We start from the raw sequence: 15,276 nt of genomic DNA, 5'->3' as shown, positions 1-15,276 counted from the left end.
AGCCCCAATGTGTGTTGTGTGTGATTTGGTATGTAAATTTTTAATGGGCGTCGGACACCGTCGCCCCAGTGCCTCGAATTGGAATGCACGGATGCATCGGACGTAATTTTTTTATAATTCTTACCTGGTAATTGCAGGACAGGTCGACACGCTAACCGAAGGTCCCGCCCCCCCGGCTAGGTCCGTCCCCCGTAGAGGTGGCGGGCGGTGCGCATTGGCCGTAGAGAGGGCCACGTGACCAGCCGTCGTCCTCCTCAATGAGAAAGAAACAAAAACAACCGTCACTAACAGTAACTACCAACACACACGTAACAATCGTTTCCTATTTCTGCTCTCGCGATAGGCATCGCCGCCGCTGAGACATAAGTGCGGTGTGACCACGTCGTGCGGCGCCAACACCTCAACCTCAACCTCAACCCCATCACCGGGAGCGCTCCAGGACTAGGTGACTCGTGTGAGTGTGAGCCAGGACTTCGGCGTCAGTGATTTCAGTGAGCGGGGATTAAGTAATAATGAGTGTGATGGTCGGTCAATGAGGATAAAGCACCACGTCCGGATGCCTAGTGGACAGTTAGAGGAGGAGGACTTCGTGGTGGTTAAGACGCGCTCCAACACGCCGGAGGGTGCGCCGGCCGGCGGCAGCAGCTTCTGGCTGTCCGCCGCGTCGGCCGCCCCCCAACATCCCGGCCTGCCGCTGGAGGGCTGCAATGAGACGGGGTTCATCAACAGTCAGCCGTCGATGGCGGAGTTCATGACGGCGCTGCCCCACCTGTCGGGCGAGATGCCGCACGGGCCGCCGATGAGTCCGCAGCACACGCCGCCCGGCGGCGGCTTCCCGATGGACGTGCCGCACGGTTTGGGCTCGCCCGGTGTTAATGTGCCTGAGTATCCGTGGATGAAGGAGAAGAAGACCACCAGGAAGAATAGTCAGCAAGGTGAGTACCCTTAACTCAATTGTCACCAACAAAACTTGATTATTCTTAAACTGTAGCTCCATCATAAAATGTAAAATTAATAAATAATTTTTGTCAACAGTTAATTAAATGAACATTAACAAAACAAACAAATTAATGTTAAACAATTTCGAAAAATATTATTTTTGGTACATCCAATTAATTACCATAATTAATCAGTTGTAATATAAATAAAACGTTCCCCATTCTGTAACGATTTGGAATTTGGGCGCTTCCTAAATTGGAGACTTGAATGCGCGTTCCCAATAGATATGTAAAATGTATTTTACACTGAAAATCCTTTTGTTGTGGGTTATTATTGTATTAAATTTTTTCAATAAAAGGCATTCTATAAAATCAACAACAATTCAAGCTTTACTTTTTGTACTTTAATGTCTTTAAATGATGCGTTAGTTGGAAATGAACAATTTTGCTAAATTACCTATATTTATTAAGGAGCAATTATTGGAAAATTGTTGTATAATTATTGTTCTTCATATCTTCATTAAGCTGTAAGATAATGGCAAATTATTACGCGATAGTAAAAGTGATAACTTGATTTACATTATTACTCACTTAAGTTTATTTCTATTTTACATAATTCAAAAATCCACAAATAAAAAAGCAGGAAATTTATTTAGTTAATTGAAAAATGGACTAAGAAATATTTGTTAAATTTTATATAAAAAAAATTATGACTGAAGCCCAAATCTATGTCTTATTCTAAATAAATGACTACTAAAACTTATTAAAATAATTTTTATCGTAACTATTTACATTTCCATTTGACTGCTCATTTTTACATTTCTTATTTTTATCTTATGTCTTAAATAGTAATTTGTTTCTATTTTACATAATTCAATAATTTACAAATAAAAAAATAGGGAATTTATTTTGTTTTTTGAAAATGGATTAAGAAATGTTGAATTTTATGTAGACAAAGTTTATGACTCTGAAGTCCAAATCTATGACTTATTCTAAATAAATGACTACTTAAATTTTGTAAAATAATTTTTATTAACCATTTACATTTCTATTTAACTGCTCATTTTCACATTTCTTATTTTGTTTTAAATAATAATTTGTTCCTATTTTACATAATTCAAAAATCCACAAATAAAAAATTAGGAAATTTATCTTGTTATTTGAAAAAAGAATTAAGGAATATTTGTTTAATATTATATACTCAAAATATGTGCTGAAATCTGTGATTTATTCTAAATAAATGAATACTAAAATTTATTAAAATAATTTTTATTGTAACCATTTACTCTATTACATTTCTTTTGAACTGATGATTTTTATATTATTTATTTTATTTTAATTAATAATTTGTTTCTATTTTACATATTTCAAAAATTCACAAATAAAAAAATGGCAAATTTATTTTGTTATTTGAAAAATGAATCAAGGAATATTTGTTAATCTTTATGTACACAAAATTTAAGACTCTGAAGCCCAAATCTATGACTTATTCTAAATAAATGTCTACTTAAATTTTATTGTAACCATTTATATTTCTAATTACCTGCTCATTTTTACATTTCTTATTTTGTTTTATATAATTGGTTTCTATTTTACATAATTCGAAAATAAAAAATAAGAAAAATTATCTTGTTATTTGAATAAAGTATTAAAGAATATTTATTAAATATTATATACTCAAAATATGTGTCCAAATATATGAAATGAATACTAAAATTTATTAAAATAATTTTCATTGTAACCATTTAATATACCACATTTCCATTTTACTTATCATTTTTACAGTTTTTTATTTTTATTTTAAATAATAATTTGAAATAGAAATATTTTATATAATTCAAAAATTCCCAAATAAAAAAGTAAGAAATTTGTTATTTGAAAAATGTATTAAGAAATATTTCTTAAATTTTATATACTCAAAATATGTGACTCAAGTCCAAATCTGTAATTTATTCTTAATAAATGAATGCTAAAATTAATTAAAATTATTTTATTGTAACCGTTTAATCTATTACATTTCTATTTAACTGATCATTTTTATATTTCTTAATTTGTTTTAAATAATAAATTGTTTCTATTTTACATATTTTAAAAACCCACAAATAAAAAAATGAAAAATTTATTTAATTATTTGAAAAAAGGATTAAGAATATTTATTAAATTTAAATATGTGGTATTCAAGCCCAAATCCTGTATCCTAAATAAATGAATAATAAAATTTATTAAAATAATTTTTACTGTAACCATTTAATCTATTAAATTACCCATAATAATATAATAATAATAAATGTAAATGTATATATTTTTTTTAAGTCACATATTAAAATAAAGTTAAATGTTACAAAACTATTAAGTTAAATATTATTATAATCTGTTTCTTTTAATTTACTTAAATTTAAGAAGAAAGCTTAAATTATAAGTATTTCACAATTTTCTACACCTTATCCCCTTTTTAAAATAATTAATTTATGTAGGTGAAATAAAATATATATTTACAATAAATAATATTTATTATTGTATGTAAAATTAAATGTATATTTTTTTAAGTCATAGAATAAGAAAAATTAGATGTCACAAAACTTGATATTTATAATATTTCTTTTAATTTATTGTAATAGAAAATGTTTAATTTAAGAAGCAAACATAAATACCAATATTGTAAAATTTTCTAATATAGAATAAAATTTATTTATTATTTAAGTTAATTGTCACAAAACTTAAAATTTATAATATTTTTCCTTTCATTTAATTAATTGAAAAATGTTTAATTTAAGTAGAAAACGTATATACTTAAATTACAAATATTTTATAATTTTCTACACCTTATCCACTTTTTAAAAGAATTAATAAATGTAGGTAAAATAATATATATTTAAAATTAATAATATTTATCAATTTTCTACAGCTTCCCCACTTTTTTAAATCATTAATTAGTAATAGTCCAATAAACATTTCAAATTAGTAACAAAATTTTAAGATACATTTTTAAATGTTCTGACTAAATATAATATATTGTTTTAAATTACTTAAAACTGATATATATGATAAATATTTCCTTACATATTTTATGTATCTTTATTTATACATATGACACATGAAATTGCTTTAATAATACTGTTCTGTTCAACTTACAATTTTGACTATAACCTATACCGTCTGATCAAAATTGATCAACTTCTTCGAAAAATAATGCTTACTCCTTTACATCTTTTCAAATCACTGTGTTAAAATAAATTATGTACATGTTAAAGTTGAAACAAGAATTTTCACATATTTAACAATAATACAATGACTGCAATGACTATAATTGGTGACGGATCATTTTTGATCCATAAATATTAGTGAACACCAAATCTGCTAATTTTTCCAAAACTTTGATGTTGTTAATTTGTCTATGTTAAATAATCTTAATTAAGAAACTGAAATATCAAATGTTTCGTCAACAAATTAAAAACAAAACACTAAATTTATTCTTGAAAATAATTTAAATAAAAAAATTAAGTCTTCGTCATTTTATAAATATATTCCATAAAAAGAGTTTCAAACAATATTTACAATTGATCAAAGTTCAAGCTAATTAAAAATGAAAAATTATATTCAACATCATAATTTGCTATATTTCCTTAAAATTAAGGATAATTTCAAATAAAAAAATTACATGGACACACGACTGTACATTTCTGTAATTAGGCTTTTATGTCAATCATCTTAGGTCACATAGTAGGAAGTATACAGTGTGTATTAGATAATATTTAACGAACGTTGTTTTAGATTAAAGATAATAAATATGTTATTTTAAAGGTTCTACACAAATTTCAGGGATGTGATTTACATTTTCATAATTTTAATTATTATTTTATTTATTATGTAATAATGTAAAAGATGCTGTAAAATTAAAATAATGTTTACTAGTCTTATTAAACAACAATTTTGGCACACACAAACAATAAATTTCAGTGAAACATTTGGTGTTAAAACATTGGTCACAGCGAATTTATCTATTGTCGATTTTTAATTTCTCTAAGTGGGCATTTAAAGGGCCTCGACTCCGTCTACTATAAATCAGTCAAATTATAGCATCGTCATCGACAAGCAATAAAAGTTAACCTGCACCGCGGGTGGTTGTTATTCACTGAGAAGGTGTTGAGGAAGTAATATGATATATAGCCGACCTAACTTAACTGCTTGTTCACAATATTTATGGCGGCCATTGACATCAATTTTCACCGTGATATTATTATACATCTTTTACGAATAAATTAAAACAAGCAATTAAAATTCATATTTGAATTTTTGTATTTTAAACTTTATTTTTACGATTTAAAACCACCACCCTTAAAAACAAAGACAAGTTTAAGTTATGTCACATAACCTGTCCATGAAGTAATATTCAATTAAAGTTTTTAGTTTGTAACAACCTTTTAAAAATTTATTAATAAAATAATGTATACCATTAAATTCTTGATATATCTTAAGTAGGTATTGATGAACAATTTAACTTTTACATTAATTTGAACAGACAATTATAATACTTAACTGAACATTGATAAACCTAACCTTAAATTTATTTATGTTTTATTGTATTTTTATATTAATTTTAAAGTTTCCAAAAATTAATGTGTTACAAACAAATTTTAACAATAAAACAAAGTATAAACTTAACCTAACCTAACCTAACTTATAACTACTAAATAACTCCTTAACCATCACATTTATCCTTCAGTTAAATTTAGTTACAGTTAAAGAACTTCAACTCCTTGATATATCTTAACTAGTTTTTGTTAAACAGTTTAACTATCAGTTTAATTCTAACACCAAGTTATAATATTTAACTAAGCATTGATAAATCTAACCTTAAACTTGAAGATGTTCCCAAAAGTTAACACAATTCTTTGCAGTGTTTGTTTAAATTGAACAAACCTATGATGTAATATCATTCAATGAAAATATAAACAAAAGATAACCTAACCTAACCTAACCTAAAATTGGCAAATAACTCGTTAACTGTCACATTTATTCTTCAGTTAAATTTAGTTACAGTTATGGAACTTAACCAGATATTGATAAACAGTTTAATTATCAGTTAATTCTAACTGCTAGTTATAATACTTATATAAACATTGATAAACCTAACTTTCAACTTGAAGATGTACTTTTACATAGATTTCAAAGTTCCGAAAAGTTAACACAATTCTTTGGAGTGTGATTAAATTTTATAAATCTATAAAGTAATATCAATTAATGAAAGTCTTTAATCTGTAATAATAATTATAAAATAAAGTGCAAAAATAAACCTAACCTAATCTATAACTGGCAAATAACTCGTTAACCGCCATATTTATTCTTCAGTCAAATGTGGTTCCAGTTATATAACTTTAACTTCTTAATATATCTTAACTGGACATATTGACGAACAGTTTAACTATCATTTTAATTCTTAAACTTTAAACTTTAAGATTCTTTTGGTTTTTAGGAATGTTCTATTCTTTACACGTTTATGATTATTCATATAGGGCGACCAAAAATGATTGACTGAAAAAACTACTTTACTAAATAGATATTATCAAGATTCTATTTCATTTTCCGTCTACATTAGTGTAGGTACTCAATGATGTATAATTAAATTTACATTGACTATTATGGGGAAATTTATAAAAATATTTTTTGAAATTTTTAATTAGAGTGAAACGTTAGTATAACTAAATATTTTGCCTAAAAATATTCTTATGTGATGTATTTTTAAATTGACGAATATATATTTATTCAGCTTTTTTACACGAGTAATTATTTAAGTAGATTACGTTTAATATTATTAGTTTATTACCTTTGGTATAAATTAAATATTAAATTTCAATAGATATCAATTGAAATGTGCCCATTTAATGTTCTAATTGAAATTATGTAGTTTTACCTAATATAGCTAAACCTAACTCTAACTCTAATCAAATCAATTCCTATTAGTTTTTAGGAATGCTCTATTCTTTATATGTTTAATGATTATAGATATAGTGCGACCAAAAATGATTTATTTCAGAGTTCCCAAAAGTTAACACAATTCTTTGCAGTGGATTAAATTTGACAAATCTATGAAGTAATGTTATTTAATGAAACTTATTAATATGTTAATAATTTTAATGACAAAATAAAATATAAAACTAACTTAACCTATCCTAACCTATAACTGGCAAATAACTCGTTAACTATCACATATATTCTTCAGTTAAATTTGGTTCCAGTTACAGAACTTTAACACCTTAACTGGATGAACAATTTAACTAGCACTTTAATTCTAACTGCTATTTATAATATTTAACTAAACATTTATAAACCTAACCTTAAATTTGATGATATAGTTTCTTTTTGCACTGATTTTAGAGTTTCCAAAAGTCAACAAACATATTTCTGTGCAGCATTTAATTGAATTTGACAAGTCCGTGGAGTAATATTATTCGATCGTTTCTATAGTGTGTAATCTAAATATTATTAAACTGATGTAGATATGGCTTCACATCATGAATATTTTAAAACTTTAATAGCCCGATTCAAATGTGTTATTACCTACGTTATTTTTCCCAGTAACTTAGCAATTATTCGTCGGACATGATTTCCCTTGCACAGGCGAGCAAACATGTGACATTGTCCAGGTATTAATTATAAATATGGCTGGATATCCTCCAGGTTTTCCAACCACTTATCGCGTTATATAATCTTGGTCGTAATTACAGTGTATGTGTGCGTATTGTTCGAACGTAGCGAAGCAATTGGTCGGCGGGTGCACTTTGATATGGACGGATATTTATTAAAATAATGAAACATAAAAAAAAGCACGGGCGGCAGCCATGGAAGGAAACAGAACGAAGATCTGCGTGCAGATATGTCAACGCCTACTGGCGGCAGTGGTGCCGTTGCGTGTTCCAAAGCAATAATATTTTAATGTTCCCCTGCAATGTGATACAAGAATAACAACTGTTGTATAAGCATCACGAACATTTTTCCTTTTTTTTTATTTCGAATTAGGAAAAAAGCAATTTTTACCGAACTTATGCAGGCCGTAACTGCTAACTGTTACTGCGACTTACAGTTAAGGAGGCAGGAATTGGCCGATGACGGTTAAATGCGTGAACGGTGGAGATAGGCAGATGTTCATTATTTGCGAAGCTCCTACAATGGCTGGCATCTAATTGAATTCAATATTATAAATGACAAGTTTGAATATTTAATACCCATTTAAATACAAGTGTGAATGTACTTTTCCTGAAAAGTCATTCATATTAATTAGAGAATGAAATTAATTCTAAATTAATAACTATTTATATTAAATACATTACAATTTTTCAAAAACTAGAAGTAATCGGTTTGGTTGGAGTTTTATAATTAGACAATTATTAAAAACTATTTATTCGTTCCTGAACTAACCTAATTCTCAATCTGACTCTGTCACTCATTTTTATTCTCTATGTATTAGTAAAAATGACACGTACAAAGTATAAAAGATATTTTCAGCATTTTTCACAACCAAGCAAAAAAAGGCTAAGTAATAATATTTTAAAATAAAATTTAAAATTATATTAACGTTTCACTCTAATTAAAAATTCCAAAAAATATTTTTATAAATTACGCCATATTGGTCAATGTAAATTTAATTATACATCCTTGAGTACCTACACCAATGTAGACACAAAATGAAATAGAATCTTGATATCACCTATTTGATAAAGTATTATTTTCAGTTCATCATTTTTAGTCGCCCTATATCTATAAACATTAAACATATAAAGAGTAGAAAATTCCTAAAAACTAAGAGGAATTGATTTGATTATAATTGGAGTTAGGTTCTGTTAAATTAGATTGGACTACACAATTTCAGTTAGAACATTAAATTGACATACAAGTCTTCAATTGATATCCACTGAAATATAATAATTAAATTGTACCAGAAGTAGTAAAATAATAATAATAATAAACTTAACCAACTTAAATGATTACCTGTGTAAAAATTTAAATAATAATATTTTCAGGCACAATTTACAGATATACTAATGTTTCACTCAAATTAAAAATTCCAAAAAATATTTTTATAAATTATGCCATATTGGTCAATGTAAATTTAATTATACATCCTTGAGTACCTACACCAATGTAGACAGAAAATGAAATAGAATCTTGATATCACCTATTTGATAAAGTAGTATTTTCAGACCATCATTTTTAGTCGCCCTATATCTATAAACATTAAACATATAAAGAGTAGAAAATTCCTAAAAACTAAGAGGAATTGATTTGATTATAATTGGAGTTAGGTTCAGTTAAATTAGATTGGACTACACAATTTCAGTTAGAACATTAAATTGACATACAAGTCTTCAATTGATATCCACTGAAATATAATAATTAAATTGTACCAGAAGTAGTAAAATAATAATAATAATAATAAACTTAACCAACTTAAATGATTACCTATGTAAAAAATCTAAATAAGTATATTTTCAGGCACAATTTACAGTTATACAGTTAATGTTTCACTCTAATTAAAAATTCCAAAATATATTTTTATAAATTACGCCATATTGGTCAATGTAAATTTAATTATACATCCTTGAGTACCTACACCAATGTAGACAGAAAATGAAATAGAATCTTGATATCACCTATTTGATAAAGTAGTATTTTCAGACCATCAATTTTAGTCGCCCTATATCTATAAACATTAAACATATAAAGAGTAGAAAATTCCTAAAAACTAAGAGGAATTGATTTGATTATAATTGGAGTTAGGTTCAGTTAAATTAGATTGGACTACACAATTTCAGTTAGAACATTAAATTGACATACAAGTCTTCAATTGATATCCACTGAAATATAATAATTAAATTGTACCAGAAGTAGTAAAATAATAATAATAATAATAATAAACTTAACCAACTTAAATGATTACCTGTGTAAAAATTTAAATAATAATATTTTCAGGCACAATTTACAGATATACTAATGTTTCACTCTAATTAAAAATTCCAAAAAATATTTTTATAAATTATGCCATATTGGTCAATGTAAATTTAGTTATACATCCTTGAGTACCTACACCAATGTAGACAGAAAATGAAATAGAATCTTGATATCATCTATTTGATAAAGTAGTATTTTCAGACCATCATTTTTAGTCCCCCTATATCTATAAACATTAAACATATAAAGAGTAGAAAATTCCTAAAAACTAAGAGGAATTGATTTGATTATAATTGGAGTTAGGTTCAGTTAAATTAAATTGGACCACACAATTTCAGTTAGAACATTAAATTGACATACAAATCTTCAATTGATATCCACTGAAATATAATAATTAAATTGTACCAGAAGTAGTAAAATAATAATAATAATAAACTTAACCAACTTAAATGATTACCTGTGTAAAAATTTAAATAATAATATTTTCAGGCACAATTTACAGATATACTAATGTTTCACTCAAATTAAAAATTCCAAAAAATATTTTTATAAATTATGCCATATTGGTCAATGTAAATTTAGTTATACATCCTTGAGTACCTACACCAATGTAGACAGAAAATGAAATAGAATCTTGATATCACCTATTTGATAAAGTAGTATTTTCAGACCATCATTTTTAGTCGCCCTATATCTATAAACATTAAACATATAAAGAGTAGAAAATTCCTAAAATCTAAGAGGAATTGATTTGATTATAATTGGAGTTAGGTTCAGTTAAATTAGATTGGACTACACAATTTCAGTTAGAACATTAAATTGACATACAAGTCTTCAATTGATATCCACTGAAATATAATAATTAAATTGTTCCAAAAGTAGTAAAATAATAATAATAATAAAATTAACCAACTTAAATGATTACCTGTGTAAAAATTTAAATAATAATATTTTCAGGCACAATTTACAGGTATACTAATGTTTCACTCTAATTAAAAATTCCAAAAAATATTTTTATAAATTATGCCATATTAGTCAATGTAAATTTAATTATATATCCTTGAGTACCTACACCAATATAGACAGAAAATGAAATAGAATCTTGATATCACCTATTTGATAAAGTAGTATTTTCAGTTCATTATTTTTAGTCGCCCTATATCTATAAACATTGAACATATAAAGAGTAGAAAATTCCTAAAAACTAAGAGGAATTGATTTGATTATAATTGGAGTTAGGTTCAGTTAAATTAGATTTAATCATTTTTGATCGCCATATATCTATAATCGTTAAACATATAAAGTATAGAAAATTCTTAAAAACTAAGAAGAATTGATTTGATTAGAGTTAGAGTTAGATTCAATTAAATTAGATTAAACTACGCAATTTCAATTAGAATATTAAATTGACCCACCTATTTGATAAAATAGGTTTTTCAGTCAATCATTTTTGGTCGCCCTATATCAATAATCATTAAACATATAAAGAATAGAATATTCCTAAAAACTAAAAGGAATTGATTTGATTAGAGTTGGAGTTAGATTCAATAAAACTAAACTAAATAAATATATATCTTTTGTGCAACATAAAAATAGTTTCTGACCTAGTTTGAAGGTTAGGAGTTAGAGCTAATTTTAGATTAGATTAATTTTAATTAAAAAACCAATTCATCAGTGATTAAACTTAATTAACATAAACAATAACTAGTAAAATATGTTAAACAAGTACATCTTTCACTCTTCCAATATGTTATATATACAGCACAAAAATAGTTTCAGGCAACAATTACAGTTCTGGCACGAACTAACAATGTTCCATGCTAATTAAAAATTTCATAAAACATTTTCAAATTAATTTCCCACATTTGTAAAGCATTGTGCTCCTCTAATTAGTCCATTATTTAATATTGAACGAATATTTCATGATTTATGTGTATTATTAGTAAACATCAGATCTTGTTGGATAATAATTTCACGCACAAGAAACAAATTTTAATTTATGAATTTTTATTCTTTCATCACGCAGATGTTGAATTTAGCGGTGTAATAGCTCATTAAACAGAATTTTTCAAAGTGTTTCACCTGCAATAACTCGCAATGTTGCTGTCCTGAGCAACTCAGAAAATCAATTAAAAATTTACATAATTAAACGCACACTTTATAATCATCTTATTAACAAATTATTTTTTTGGTTGTTTATTTAAAGTAAACAAGTTTTTTCAAGTTGTTTCGTAACAAAATTTTTGTTAAAAGTCGTTAATGTAGTTAAGTGACATTTACCTTCATACATGAAGTGGCAACGTTGCCTCAGGATAAAAATTAGTAAATCTCTAATTATATCGTTTATATTCTAATATTTAATTAATTTAGTTGAAGTGTAATTCAATATTTATTATAATTAATGTAAATACATAATCGTGATTAGAAAAAATAAATGCCTAGGCCAAATTTGCCTAATTGTGGAACGAGGACGTTTGTTCCGCGTCTCAAATCACGCACAATTTTCACATTTTCATAACTAGTAAATGTAAAAGGATCACAAAGTAAAACGCTATCAATAATCTAGTTCCACGTTCTAAAATCATTTATTAACGGCCTCAAACGCAGACGTAAACAAATGGATGGGAGTGTTTATCTCGCGAATTATTACCAACACCTCAAATAAAAAATGACCAGTTTTTTTTATGTTTCTCATTAGTGCAAGAAATTGCATGCGATGGTGCGATTAATTATGTGGCCGGTCATTTTTTAGGCAATAACGTAGAATGCGACATCAAATTGGACATAATTTGATGGAATGTTCATAAACACATCTGACAAAATTAACTAATGCTGACGAACTTTTGTTTTTTAATTATCGTTATTACCGGTAATTTGTTATTTAAGGCGAAATGCGAATTAGCAAATTTCTAGACTGAAATAAAAAATATTAACACAATGTGACTTTGTCCAATTATAAACGAATACATCTTTCATAATTAGATTGTATACCACTCTTAAAGAGTTATTAATTGATACATTTGTTTCTGTTATTGATGATGATTTTGGTGATGTTAATTTAAGATCACTACAAACATACAAACATAAAGCGTTCTTTCTATTCGTTTTCCATCATGGGGCACTTTTACTGTCTCCGTCGTACATGACGTCTCTCTCAAGGTTCATACTGATCAAACTTTTCTGGATCTGTATGGTTAAAATAAATAAAATAAAAGTGTACAGTTTTCTATTCCAAATCAAAAAGTAATTTTACAGTTGAATCCATTCAATTTTGTTATCTTTATCTGTCATTTATCTTAAAATTATTATCTTTTTTTAAATTAGGAAAATACTTTTAGATTTTCAGATTCAATAATTTTTGTCTTTTTTCCATTTTTTTTTATTTTTGATTTTTTTAACCGTCTTTAAATGTTTTTGACTTACTTTTTAAGTTTATTATTTCTATTTTAGGAAAGTAAAAATATTGTTTTTTTATTTACTAATGATAATTGACAATAATTTATTACTTAGTTTTAATAATTTCTTGATCATTATTAAAATTTTTGTATTTCCAAAGTATTTGAATTTAATACTTTTATAATTATTAAATAATAATGCTACTTTTTTACAAATTTATATTTTTATATCACTTTTCTACATTTTTTATTGTTTAAATATTTGAGAAATATGAATTCAATTCTTTTGTTATTTTATATAAATTTTAGATTTTTTCAAACCACTAAATATAGTTTTTTATTTTATATTTTAATATTATTATTGAACTGACAATTTTATAATAACAACTAATTATTTAATATTTTCCCACGACTCTTACAATTTTTTTAAATTATTTTTAAACTACTCTTTTGTTAAATGTTTTCTTATATTGTTATTATTTTACAAATTTATTATTTATGACACTCTTCAACATTTTCTTATTTTTTAAATATTTGAGAAATATGAGTTCAATTTTTTTGTAATTTTATATAAATTTTAGATTTTTCTAAACCATAAAATATAGTTATATATTTTATATTTTAATATTATTATGGAACTCCCAATTTTATAATAATAATATAACTATGATAATTTATATTTATTTAATATTCTACTACTTCTTATATATTTTTTAAATTATTATCTGAATACTCTTATTAAATATCTTATTAAATTATTATTCTACAAATTTATTATTTACGTCACTTTTTAACATTTTCTTATTTTTAAAATTTTTGAGAACTATGAATTCTATTTTTTTTTTTTTGTATTATTTTAATATTATTTATTTACTTATTTTTAAAATTTTTGAGAAATGTGAATTCATATTTTTTGTAATAAACCACCAAATATAGTTTTCTATTATATATTTAAATATTATTATAAGTACAAATTTTATAATAATAATATAACTATAATAATTTATATTTATTTACTACTCTTATAATTTTATTTTTATTATTATCTAAATCCTCTTTTATTAAATGTCTTCTTACGCTGTTATTATTATACAAATTTATTATTTATTACATTTTTTAAACATTTTCTTATTTTTAAATAATATGTATTCAATTTCTTTATAATTTTATATAAATTTTAGATTTTTTCAAACCTCAAAATTTTATATACCTCAAAATATTATATTTTATATTATTATAAAACTTTCAATTATTATAATTATTTAATACATCTACTCTCTACTTACAATTTTTTAAAATTATTATCTAATTCCAATTTTATTAATTTTTAATTTGTTTAACATTTATTTAATTAGTAGACTTTTTATAAGACTTTCTATTTATTTAAATTTCCGTTTTCGAAATTTCAAAATATAGTCTAAATATTATTAATATTTATATAAAAAATTTTATTTTTTTAATATCTATTTTATTATTATTTAATATCCTAATATTTTTTTTGACAATTTTATTATTTTCTAAATATTTTCTATACATAACATAGTTTATTTATTTTATTTTAAAACTATCATCAGCATCCTAACATAAACAATATAAATAATTTTCTATATATCGCAAAATATAGTTTTTTATTATATATTTAAATATCATTATGAAAATACTAATTTTTATAATATTTTTTTTTATCTGTACATATACATATTATTCCTTTTTTTTAAGTTTTCCTAAAAATTTAAAATTTTATTATTATTATATTTTCAATATTTATTAATTTTTTAATTTGTTTAACATTTATTTAATTAGTAGATTTTATTATAAGACTTTCTATTTATTTAAATTTCAAGAAATGTGTCCGTTTTTGAAATTTCAAAATATAGTCTAAATATTATTAATATTTATATTAAAAATTTTATTTTTTTAATATCTCTTTTATTATTATTTAATATCCTAATACTTTTTAAAAGGATTATTTAATTTTATATTAATTAGAATAATTT

At 24.8% G+C, this 15,276-nt stretch overlaps 1 protein-coding gene across 1 annotated transcript in view; it reads left to right on the top strand.

Moving 5' to 3' along the window:
• Nucleotides 1–327: 327 nt before the first annotated feature.
• LOC109605433 (homeotic protein proboscipedia) overlaps nucleotides 328–15,276 on the top strand; it is a 57,668-nt gene continuing 42,719 nt past the window's right edge. Inside the window, exon 1 of the mRNA XM_049964616.1 lies at nucleotides 328–935. Within this exon, the coding sequence (XP_049820573.1) occupies nucleotides 533–935 (403 nt within the window). The 5' untranslated portion in view covers nucleotides 328–532. The remainder of the gene's footprint in view (nucleotides 936–15,276) is intronic.

This window comes from Aethina tumida, chromosome 3, assembly GCF_024364675.1.
Source record: "Aethina tumida isolate Nest 87 chromosome 3, icAetTumi1.1, whole genome shotgun sequence".
Taxonomy (NCBI): domain Eukaryota; kingdom Metazoa; phylum Arthropoda; class Insecta; order Coleoptera; family Nitidulidae; genus Aethina; species Aethina tumida.
The sequence above is the reverse complement of the archived record's forward strand: the minus strand, read 5'-3'. Positions and strand labels throughout refer to the sequence as shown.